Raw genomic sequence first — 12,135 nt, forward strand, 5'->3', positions numbered from 1 at the left:
ATCATGGATAAACGTCTCGAAAAGGAAAATATTAGGTTATATTACATTCCATTGGTACAATTTTTATTCTATAATTTCTCTATTTTTTTAGAGGTTTTAGCACATTATCAAATGAGCTTACTATTTATGTAGGCTTCTTGAATATAAACCTTTTCCTTTATTTTTTAAGGCACATGGTTTGACATTTCTCGTGCTTTTTATTACAAAGGTTGATCCCATTATTGGCAAAGACCACCTCTTTAAGTGCAGTATCATGCTGATTAAAGCTTGGAGCTACTATGAGAGCCGATGGTGCTCATCATGGTTTGATGTCTTCATATGCATTGGAGACATTGGTCTTGTATGTCATCAATCTTTTCCACTCATCTCTATAGATGAACCTTTATTGGCGAGTCATAGATAAATTCTAATTTTTTTTTCTTTTATTTTTTCTAGGTATAAATAAATTTTATTTACAACTAAGTCACCCCTCGCAGGTCCTATGTAGATTTTCGGTATATTTTTGCAAATTTGACTGGGACAACTACTGCATCAGTTTAAAATTCCCAGTCTGCGTGTCTTCATTGCCAGAAATATTGGGTAAGCGTTGCTTTTCTTGTGCATAACATTTGTCTTTCATTTTTGTTTCTCTCTTAATTATTTTGCTACTAGCTAATAAAAATGAAAAAAATAATAATAAATAAAAGTGATTAAGCAACATCCCTCAATTTACTTTATACTAGTGGATAGATTCATTTCTTGTTTACTTGTAATCCTAACCTGTTTCGTGCTTTAAAGAAAACAAAAACTTTGGGTGCAATGTGAGTAAAGGTATGCAATTTTTCTCCCATTCAAATATAAGATTCCTTCTCTGTCGAGATATGTATCTAATTTCTTGTGTAACTTAGCTTTTGTCATGCAATGTAAACTTGGAAATTAGAGTTTCATTTTTTTCTGTCTTTAATTTAAGCAATATTCTTTGCAAAGATCCCCCTTCGAGAAAAGCTTAAAGACACCAAAATTTTCTAGCTCAAACATTTTTATGTTGCATCGATTAAGTATTTTATTTTTATTCATTTGTGCTACTTGTTAATCATTTAATGATGACATGACCACTCTCAAACAGGAAATTTCTTTCGGATACCAGTGCTTTTACATGTGGGGAACTAGGCATTCTTTCCCAAGACGGTAAACTGATTTCAAACCCTTTTTTTTTTAATACTATACGGTCGATCTTCTGTTCGTTTGGTTGCATATTTTTATTTTATTCTTTTTTGCAAAGTTGCGGAGCGATCTTTCATACTTGACATGCCTTCACGTGGATGGGGAAGGAATCCAGCACTAGTGTCTCATGGTCAATTGCGGAGATCACATCGTGACAAAAGACAATCCTGAGCCCTCACAACCAAAACTCCCAATTCATCTCGACTTTGGGGCTTTCAAGCATCTTCGATTGCGTGCACCCGTGTCAGAAGTAAGCAGGCAACCTTACTCCAGTGCTTCACATGGCTCTACATTGGGGCCTCCATCACTGGCGACACATATATCCAGACCAACATCGAGTGCGAATTCGGAAAAGTATGGGAATTCTAGCTCATGAAAATTTGGTTTGGTGTTCTACAATATACCTAAGATAATGATTTAGTTTTTCTTGTGCTTGGATCTGCAGGGTTGCAATGCAGTCACATGGTATGACCGATGAAAAGGACTTCCCCGCTCTGATTGTACATAGATAGAAAGGATTAAAATCCTCACAACAATGTACAATGTATGCTGAACCAAAAACTTTTTAGTACATGCACCTATTTTATTTGTTATCATGTGCATTTCTTTTAACAAACTTGACACTTATATTTTGAGTAAAGATGGGCTGCCTATTTAGTTTTTGTATCATTAAGTCTATTGATAATAAATTTTATGATGTACCACGAGATGTGTGAAATAAGATTATAATTGATTTGATGATGGAATGGATATATAATTCTTGGTACAGTTGATCACTGGAGTGTTATCCTTTTGATTAATAGTCACTTACAAAACAATGGCGTGTTATTTTTCTCTCTCTTGGTTTCATGTTTGATCGGTTGAAAAAGGGTTTTGTGATTTCTGGATGATTGCTTGAGAAGTTTGTTTTTCTGTAGAGATTTTGTATAAGTTATTTATCCTTGGGACTTTGCACTTGATCGATAGAAGGAGTTATTTATTTATATAGAAGGCTTTAGGCTTGATCTTCTCTGGAGGTTTTATAGATGTTTATTGTAGATTTTCTTTTCTTCAGGCTTCACACTTGATCGGTTGAGAATAATTTCTTAGTTTCTGAAAACGATTTGACCTTCTCTTGGAGTTTTTTTTTTCTTGTCTCTAGATGAGGGTTTGTGAACTTGATCTTCTCTAGAGGTTAAAGTTCAAGTCTTTTTTAGAAAAAAAAATGATTCAAGCTCCTCTCATATGAGTGAAGTTTTAATATTTATAGATTTAAGGTAATTTAACTTTTCAATTATGCCCGTGATTTAATGAGCTTGATTAATTAATCTAAAGGTTAATTAGGTTAAATTTCAATTTTGAGAACTCTATGGATTTTTAGTGGGTTTTACTTATTGGTTTGGGTGTAAAAATGTGGATCACTTGAAATCTTGGACTTCATTAATTCATGGGTTTTATCTACGAAAAGTCAAATCCAAACAGTTGGAGGCTCGTTCCCAATATGGACTCCAATTTAAATTTATAATGCCTTTTATTATTTGTAAGGGTGATTCATACAAAATGTAGGGATCAATTTAAAATTTTTATGCCTACAAAATGTTCACATATGTTCCACTTTTACAATGTAATTTTTCAAATTTTTGTTTGTTTGTTTGTTTGTGATTTATGGGTAATTCTTATTTTAGAAGACAAACCCCATTTTGGATTAAGTGGATTAATCTGATATTGCAGTGTTGGGATGAAAACATCAATGAAAACTACAATAAACTCCACCGAAAGCACATAGTTAAACAGACAATAACCAATGGATAAAGCCCATAACAATCAAAATGTTACATAAACTCTTAGAACTTATGTACAAATAAACTAACAAAAGAGAAATGGTTCCGAAAGGCACATCTCTAGGAATAAATTCCAACCAGGGAAACCCAACAGGAACCTTATTTCTTGTAGGGCCCATTATATAGAATTTGTTTCAGTTGGCCTGGGTTAGACTAGGGGTGTCAATGGATAGCCAAAAATTTGAATCCGATTTGAATTCGAATTCGAAAAATAGGATATTATCTGAAAATTTTGGATATTTGATTCGAATTCGGATAGTTTTATATATTCGAATCCTTATTGAATACATATTCGGATATTAACATTTCAAATCCGATAATATCTGATTCGAAACAATATATAATTTATATTATTTTATTTGATTTATTTATTATATAAATAATATAATATATAATAAGTTCTTTTTAGTAATGAAAAATTGGTTGGATAAGGAAAAATAATGTTTTTTTTTTTTTAAATACAAATTATTCGAATTCTAATCGGATATTATTTGATATCCGATAAGATAATTGGATTCGAATTCGGATATAGTTTTAGAACATCCGTCGGATTCCAATTCGAATTCGGATATCAGATAAAAATTTCGGATTGGGATTTGGATATTGCTGTATCCAAACCGATAAGCATATGTAGACAGCCCTAGGTTAGACCTTCTCCTTGATCTTCCTTTTAGGCCTTGTTACCACTCTATGAACTATGAACCTTTCCTTGTTCAGCCCATCACTACTGCAGTCTCTCGTTGTTACTTGATTTGTTGGTTCGTTTTGCTCGAATTTGGGTTTGGGATTTGTGGTTCACTACTCTTGAACAAACCGAATTATTAGAGGCAGTTTGTGGCAGATATTTAAGTCCTTTATGTTCATCTCATAGAAGAAGACTCAGGTCAGGGGGGCATATGATCAATTTAAAAAATAAATGAGTTATCTTTAATATTGACCAAATCTTGGGATTTCTAAAATGAGGGTTATCTATCTCTTTTATTGACCAAACGGTTGTGCATCTCTAAACTTCACCAAAATAAGAGTTCGTTAGGTTTGCTGTTTTAGATAAACCTACTATGAACCGAACCTGGAATTGATTTAATTTGTACCAGTTCGCAGTTCGCTACCATATTAGTGAACCCATTAACATTGTTCTCACTCTTGGATTCCTCCACTAACTATTGGGCTTTCTCTGGTTTCATATCGAAGTGGATCTTATACACTTGATAATCCATAGCTTCGACCGAAATAGGTTCAATTTCCTGAGCATAGTTAGTAATTCTTTGAATAATTCGTGAATTATACTTGAATTTTTCAAATGATACACAAAACAATTGAAACTTCCGTCCAATTTAATTCCTATTAATATTCTTGATTTTTTGAATCATTCACAATTTATTCTTTTCACGAATTAAATAAATCAAAAATATTTTCTACAAAAAGGTTAAAAACACAAATTAACCCATATTTTTATAATAAAAAAATTCTATCTCAATATGGCATGATAATATTTTCATTATTCTATCTTTATACTTAAAGGTTTCATCATTAGACAATCACTAATGATTGATTATTATCATACTAATCTTTGTTTGTTATTGAATCTCCAGATTATCAATCAAGAATTAGTTTTTTCACTCCTTTTACATTTCTTCTCTCTCTCCCCTTGGATTTTCAAAACATGAGTCTTGGTAACTCAATTAATTTAGAGAGTATGTGCTTTGTATTATGAAGATTTGTGTTACTAGTATGAAACTTTTTTTTTTTTTGGCGTGGTGTTGAGAAATACATGGTCTTGGCTGCTACTTGGTCACCTTGGCTTCCATTTTATTAGCCTTATTTTCAGCGTTTAATGCTGAAAAAAAAATCAGCACTTTTTATCAAATTAATGCATTTGTTTACTCCATATTTTTAGTGCTTATAATTGAAAATAAGTGAAAAAAATTCAGCATTATTTTAATGCGGTAAGCACTTCTCTTCTTCGGTATGGATAAGTATGCTCTTATACTTAAAAAAAGATATTATCTTTTAAATCCCATGGATAATTATATAAGCACCCCACAAATTAATAAACTCACATTATAACCTAATTGTTTTGTCTTATATGGGTTAAAAGTTTCGGAGAGTTGATTTTTGGTGAGGACGATCTCTACAATGAGGAGATCATCCTGCCCAAAAATTAGCCTATCTCGAAACTTCTATTCCCATCAAAAGAAGTTCAAGAACTGTAAATTGTCCTTTTTTTTTGAAAACCAGTTTTGATGTGGTTAGAAGTTTCGAAATGTGTTGATTTTTGATTAGGATGATCTCTAGACCATATAGATCATTCTCACAAAAAATTGGTTCATTCCAAAAACTTTAACCCATATAAGACAAAAACAATTGACTATGGTTGCCTTTATTAATTTGTGGGGTGCTTTTATAATTACGCATCCTTCAATTCCAATAAAAATTATTCATCCAAAATTAAGTTCTTTCATCTTTGAAATAAGATGATGGGATGCTCCAACTGTTATTATGAGAGAGAAGATCGTGCGTGTTGTATGAACAGATTTTATGACAGTTGATTTCAAATTTTAGTGACTTGTATGACATTATTGTTTTTAATTTAAAATTTTTTGGGTTCTAGAAATAAAATTATTGTTTAGAAATTGAAAATTTGAGTATTACTTGTTATTTACAAATATGAAGGTCTCCATCTCCTTCATATCCTCATGACACTACTAGTTTAGTAAGTATTCGAGTGATCGATCGATTCCTCTATTTATGGGAATGAGAGTCCTTGACTATGGAGGACATGCAAGGTTATCTATATGATGAACCCCCCCCCCCCCCCCAAATGTGAATCAGACCACCTGGTCAATGAATACTGGAATTGAATTCCCCCAAAAAAATGGTGGTTGAAAAGTTGTAGTGCAATAGTACCAAACTCTCCCTCGGTTACACTACAGAGAAGTAGTTCCCCTTCCCCCATATGCACCACAACCTTTAGCACTTCAACCCCATAATCAGAGGGCCTATTGATATCTAGTATGGTGTAGATGCAAGAAATTGCTCTACACTTTTATTCTCTCTTAGCTCGGGCGGACCTGCAAAACAGCCCACTCCGACGATCAAGTTAGACCAATTGATCAGTGTAATTTAGTTTTCTTTTTTAGAGAAGAAGATATCGAACCTCTTTTACCCATAGCCCTCCCTCTTTTATAGGCATTGATCTGGTTTGATTTCTGCGCCATCCTTTGAGGTGACCTAGGGCAGTTAGCTCACTCCCTGACATGTCAGCTGCAGGAGTTGTTGCAACTGTCCTGCCACCTCTGGGATGACGTGAGTTGCTAATGTTGTCAATCAACTGTCGCATAAGTCAGATCCGTACGACCGACCTATGCTGCCACTACCCGTACTATTTTACCTACCGGTGACTCAGGTCCGAGCTCAATCATTTATTTCCACCCGAGGAGTTCAATCTGTCGGGCTTATCTTCCGTCAATCCGAGCTTCGGAGATACTTCCGACCTCAAACTCATGCCACGTGTCCTTATTTCAGAATTTCCCCCACAATACCCCCTCTCGAGGATTCGGGCAAATTGCTCGGGTGCTCGAGAATATCAATAAGAAACTAGTGAGTTGACACAGGGCAACCTCCCATTGGATCTCAGCTAGGATTAATGATTTCTTCCTGGCGAATCGTTACTTAGCCTTTTCGTTTTTCGAGGACGGCGGTCGGTTGGGCTGTTATCGTAGTGCGCGTCCTGTCTGCTGGTTTATACGGCGTAATTATTGCATAGAGTACACGTGGCGCCCGGAGAATGGCTCGGTCCGCGTGGAAAAGGGGGCAAACGGTCATATTGGACTTCTCAGCGTTTAATGCTTCATCATTATTGATCTGAGAAACCCCGTTCGTTGATCCCAAGTGTAGATCTCGAGGCCCTACTCGTCTATAAATATCCCTCTCACTTCTAATTCTCAACTTCACTTTGATCTCCCTTGCCGTTACTCTGCCCAATCGTTCTCTCGCATCCCTTTTGTTTTCACGTACATTTCTGATTGTGCCTCCGCTGCGCCACCGCTGTGCCATTCCGCTGATCGTTGCCCAGAGACCAGGAGCTTCTAACTTTTCTTTTAGAAAGACGCAGCGTAAAGGTAACCCGGTCAAGGTCCCTCCCCTATCTTCTGCCCCTTCCTCTTCACCTTCTCTCTTCTAAATGGCCAGGGGGAAGTCCTATTCCCCCGTTCGCCCTCCACTGGACACCGTCCGGGATACCTTTGGTGTCCCTAGTGGCGTGGGTCTGTCCTATGTGGACGAGACCTCTGTTCAGCGTGAATGCCCCCCAGGTACCTCTGTGGTGTACTGGGGGCAATTGAAGGCTGGCCTCCGAGTTCCCCTTAGCAGGCTAAATCGAGAGGTTCTGAACTTCTTCAGGAGGGCTCCCGGCCAGATGAGTGGGAACTTCTTCCGTCTTATCCAGGCCTTCGAGCTAATGAATGAGAGACTGGAAGAAGGTCTGCAACTCGGCCTAACGGATATTAGGGCACAATTTACCCTAAAAAAATGCCCGAGTAGGCCGGGCTTCTTCTACCTTTCCAAGAGGAGAGGGAAGCCGTCTTTGATCGAGCTTCCAGACTCGGATAAGGAATGGTTTTTATTCCCTATCCAGCTGTCCGGGCAGTGGGAAAGCGCTCCCGGGGATGAACTCCCTCCCTTGACGCACCATTCCTTCAACCCTCATGGTGAGTCTTGTTTTATTCTCATTATTCAACTTTTTATAGTCTGTATCTACTAGTCCCTTGGAGCTAACTTCTTTTTGCTATGTCCGCAGGTCCTAGCAAGGACAAGTTCCCTTGGGAGTCGGTGGTGATAACGCACTTGTTATCGAACCCCGATCTTTTCAGTTACGTTGCCGAGCTTCTACCTCCACCGCTCCGCCCTTCGACCATGGCTCTTCAGTCCAAGCGCCCTCCCCCAGTCCTGGGATCCGACTCCGAGGACGAGGTTGCGAAAGTTGCGCCCACCCCAACTACTGGGGCCCCGAGGGTGGGGGGCTCCGCTATCGAAGAAGAAGAAAAAGAAGAAGACCACCAGCCTCTTCTCAAGAGGCTGAGAAGGGGGCCTCATCCTTCTAGAGCCCCGGCGCCAGTGCTGCAGCTGCCCCCTCCCCTTACCGTCGACGAAGCAGGCCAACCAGCCGAGCTCTCACACGCATCCTCGGCTGGTTCGGCTCGAATGGGAAATCTGCCCCTTCCTACCCCCTGGATGGTACAGCCATCAGTCAAGGGGAGGCCGGTGTCGGAAAGGGACTCGGCCTTATCCGACCCGGCCGTAGCTAGGGCTATTTTCGACTCGTCCGCGCTTCCGCGGGATGTGGAGAAAGTACGCCGCAGTTTTGTCGGTGACTCGGCAAAATTTTCCAATGAAGCGTTCCGAGCTTTGGCTATGGTAAGTCTCTTACTTTTCGTTTTCTTCATGACTTGATACTATTTTTCTGCGTTTGTACCCTTCTAATGCTTTTCTCTTTCCTCCTACTAGGCCCAGCATGCCATGGCCAAACTCGTTGAGGCTAGCGATACCTCCGCGGAGGGTCGCATTCTTCAACTCCAGGCTGAGAGGGATATGGCTGCGGCCAGCTCCCAAAAACTCCAAAAAAACTTGGATAGCGCATTATCCGAGCTGGAGCAGAATAAAGACCGCCTGGCTCTGGCAGAGGGGAAAATTTCATCATTGGAGGAGTTAGTCAAGGCGAAGGAGGCGGAGCAAGAGAGAGCTCTTCAAGACCAACTTAACTCCCTCCAAGCCCAGCTGGATTCCTCGGAGGAAGCTTGGGAGGCGGCTTACAACAAGCTGAAAGCAAAGCTGAGGAGAGCCGAGGCTACTGCGAAGAATCCGGAGGCGATTCCCGAAGTAGAAACTGTTGCTGCCCCCGAGCCACCTGTCGAAGATCCAGCTGCTCCGTCCGAGGATCAAGCCCCCGATGAAGCCGAGGTCGTGACCGAAGCGGACGCATAAAATTTTTTCTTTCTTCTTCCTCTTTCTTTCTGTAATCCAATTTTGTAATCCCTTATGTAAACTTTCGATATTAATGGAATTATGTAAGTTTTTGTGTCAACTCTTGTGCAATGCGCTTTCTCTTACTTTTAATACACCCTTGGAATGATTACTTTTACCATCATTTTAACTAACTCCTCAGTTTTGCTCGGCTCCTACTGAGGAGCTGAGGCTTCCCCTTAGTCCAACTTCACTGTTTGGCTTGGTCCCCGTGGTGGGGCCAAGGCTTTTTCCATCAGACCAACTCCTCAGTTGGGCTCGGCTCCTATGGAGGGGCCGAGGCTTTGACTTAGTCCAACCCCTCAGTTGGGCTTGGTCCCCGTGGTGGGACCAAGGCTTTTTTCCTTCAGACCAACTCCTCAGTTGGGCTTGGTCCCCGTGGTGGGACCAAGGCTTTTTCTATCAGACCAACTCCTCAGTTGGGCTCGGCTCGTATGGAGGGGCCGAGACTTTCCCTTAGTCCAACTCCTCAGTTAGGCTTGGTCCCCGTGGTGGGACCAAGGCTTTTTCCTTCAGGCCAACTCCTCAGTTGGGCTTGGTCCCCGTGGTGGGACCAAGGCTTTTTCCATCAAACCAACTCCTCAATTGGGCTCGGCTCCTATGGAGGGGCCGAGGCTTTTCCTTAGTCCAACTCCTCAGTTGGGCTTGGTCCCCGTGGTAGGACCAAGGCTTTTTCCTTTAGACCAACTCCTCAGTTGGGCTTGGTCCCCGTGGTGGGACCAAGGCTTTTTCCATCAGACCAACTCCTCAGTTGGGCTCGGCTCCTATGGAGGGGCCGAGGCTTTTCCTTAGTCCAACTCCTCAGTTGGGCTTGGTCCCCGTGGTGGGACCAAGGCTTTTTCCATCAGACCAACTCCTCAGTTGGGCTCGGCTCCTATGGAGGAGCCGAGGCTTTCCCTTAGTCCAACTCCTCAGTTGGGCTTGGTCCCCGTGGTGGGACCAAGGCTTTTTCCTTCAGACCAACTCCTCAGTTGGGCTTGGTCCCCGTGGTGGGACCAAGGCTTTTTCCATCAGACCAACTCCTCAGTTGGGTTCGACTCCTATGGAGGAGCCGAGGCTTTCCCTTAGGTAGCAGGCATAGGCGCAAAGATGACTTTATTGATAATATTTCTTTAAATTGAATACATTCTATGGTGATTGAATTACGTCCCCCGCCGATGTCTCCAAGTAGTACACGCCATTTTCCCCGACTTTGCGCACAATGTATGGTCCTTCCCAGTTACAGCCGAGCTTTCCACTACTGACTTCTTTGGTATTGGAAAATACCTTTCGTAACACCATATCGCCGACCTTGAACTCCCTAGTACGTACCTTCCGGTCATAAGATCTCTTCAATACCTGTTGGTACCGTACCAATCTCTCTATGACCCTTTCCCGCGTCTCGTCCAACCAATCCAAATTCCGAGCGACCATTTCATCGTTGAACTCTGTCACGGCCACTTGCGTCCTCGTAGTAGGAACCTGTATCTCAGTTGGAATAACAGCTTCCGTTCCATAGGCTAGTGCGAACGGGGTGAAACCTGTTGCCCTTCTTACCGTGGTCCGGTATGCCCATAGGACGCTGTGTAGCTCGTCTACCCATCTTCCCTTATGCTCCGCCAGCCTCTTCTTCAAGTTCTAGAGGATTGTCTTGTTGGACGCTTCAGCTTGGCCATTTCCTTGTGGATATCTTGGTGACGATTGCAGTGATCGGATTCCGTATTCCCTGAGGTATAATTGCACGCGATTGCCCTTGAACTGCGTTCCGTTGTCGGAGATCAGCGCGTAAGGAATTCCAAAGTGCGTTATGATGTGCTCCCAAGTGAATTTGATAACTTCCTCTTCCCTAATCCGCGTGAGGGGAACAGCTTCCACCCATTTAGTAAAATAGTCTGTAGCTACTAGGATGAATAGCTTACCCCCCTTTCCCCGAGGTAGAGGTCCAACGATGTCCATACCCCATATCGAGAACGGCCAGGGTGATTTCATAGGATGGAGTTCGCTAGCCGACTGCAAATGCATAGGGGCATGTTTTTGGCATTGATCGCAGGTCCTTACATACTTCTTACAGTCTTCCTGCATCCTGGGCCAAAAGTAGCCCTGACTGATAACCTTATTGGCGAGCGACCGTCCTCCCGAATGATTACCGCAGATTCCCTCGTGGATTTCCGCCATTATGAGCTCGGATTCTTCCTTAGTAAGGCATTTAAGCAGTGGTCCCCCGAAGGACATCCTATACAGCTCCTCCCCAACGAGAGTATATTTGCCGACCTGCCGAAGTAATTTTCTGGCTTCCCCCTTGTCTGCTGGGAGAACTTTTGAGTGGAGATACTGCGTGAACTCTTCTATCCAGTCCGAGGTTCTTCCAGCCTGTGCGCATTCCCTTTCCTCGTGTTCGATGCTTGCTTTAGGCAGGTATTCCACCGGTAAAGACCGTCCCTCCGTTTCTCCTAGCATTGAGGCAATGTAAGCCAACGAATCCGCATGCCTGTTCTCATCCCTTGGTATCTGGCATATCTCCACTTGGTCGAACTTCTTAATCTCCCGCTTGACTGAGACTAGATACTTCGCCATGCGTTTGTCCTTTGCTTCAAATTTCCCATTGCACTGGTTTGCTATAAGTTGGGAATCGGTGAATAGCTTTACCCGGCCGATTCTCAACTCGCTTGCCATTCTCAGCCCGTGGATGACTGCCTCGGACTCAGCTTCATTATTTGACGCCCCATATCCAAGCTTGATTAACTTTTCCAGTCTGTCGTTGCTTGGCGTTACAAGTACTATTCCCACCCCCGAGACTGAGTAATTCGATGAACCATGGACAAAAATTCTCCAGCCTGCCTGCTTGTCCCACAACTCCACTTCTTCCGCCCCTTCGTCTTCGTTCTCCAACTCTTCCCAGTTTGGATCTTCAACCGGGAAATCAGTGAGGAAGTCTGCCAATACCTGTCCTTTTAATGCTGTCCGTGACTCGAATTGTAAGTCGTACTCGCCGAGGATTACAGCCCATCTCGCCATCCTCCTTGACTTTTCGGATCTATGCATCATCTCTTTCAATGGGTTGTCCGTCACAAATCGGACACGGTGTGAAAGGAAGTAAGGTCTGAGCTTGTGT

At 41.9% G+C, this 12,135-nt stretch overlaps 1 protein-coding gene across 6 annotated transcripts in view; it reads left to right on the plus strand.

Annotated features, from left to right (window-relative positions):
• LOC147387656 (uncharacterized) overlaps positions 1–12,135 on the plus strand; it is a 31,206-nt gene that overhangs the window by 4,609 nt on the left and 14,462 nt on the right. Inside the window, exons 5-9 of one of the 6 annotated variants that reach the window (XR_015171297.1) lie at positions 209–388; positions 477–579; positions 1,106–1,167; positions 1,262–1,557; positions 1,649–1,907. The exons of 2 other annotated variants lie outside the window; for them this stretch is intronic. Coding sequence is in view for 2 of the 4 variants with exons in the window: in XM_086420925.1 (XP_086277051.1) it covers positions 209–388; positions 477–579; positions 1,106–1,149 (327 nt within the window). In the remaining 2 variants the exon portion in view is untranslated. Of the gene's footprint in view, positions 1–208; positions 389–476; positions 580–1,105; positions 1,168–1,261; positions 1,558–1,648; positions 1,908–12,135 lie in introns of those variants that run through there. 3 more of the 6 variants (XR_015171298.1, XM_086420925.1, XM_086420923.1) reach the window with 3 other exon arrangements.

Source organism: Akebia trifoliata, chromosome 13 (genome assembly GCF_017979445.1).
Source record: "Akebia trifoliata isolate Shusen 1 chromosome 13, ASM1797944v1, whole genome shotgun sequence".
Classification (NCBI taxonomy): domain Eukaryota; kingdom Viridiplantae; phylum Streptophyta; class Magnoliopsida; order Ranunculales; family Lardizabalaceae; genus Akebia; species Akebia trifoliata.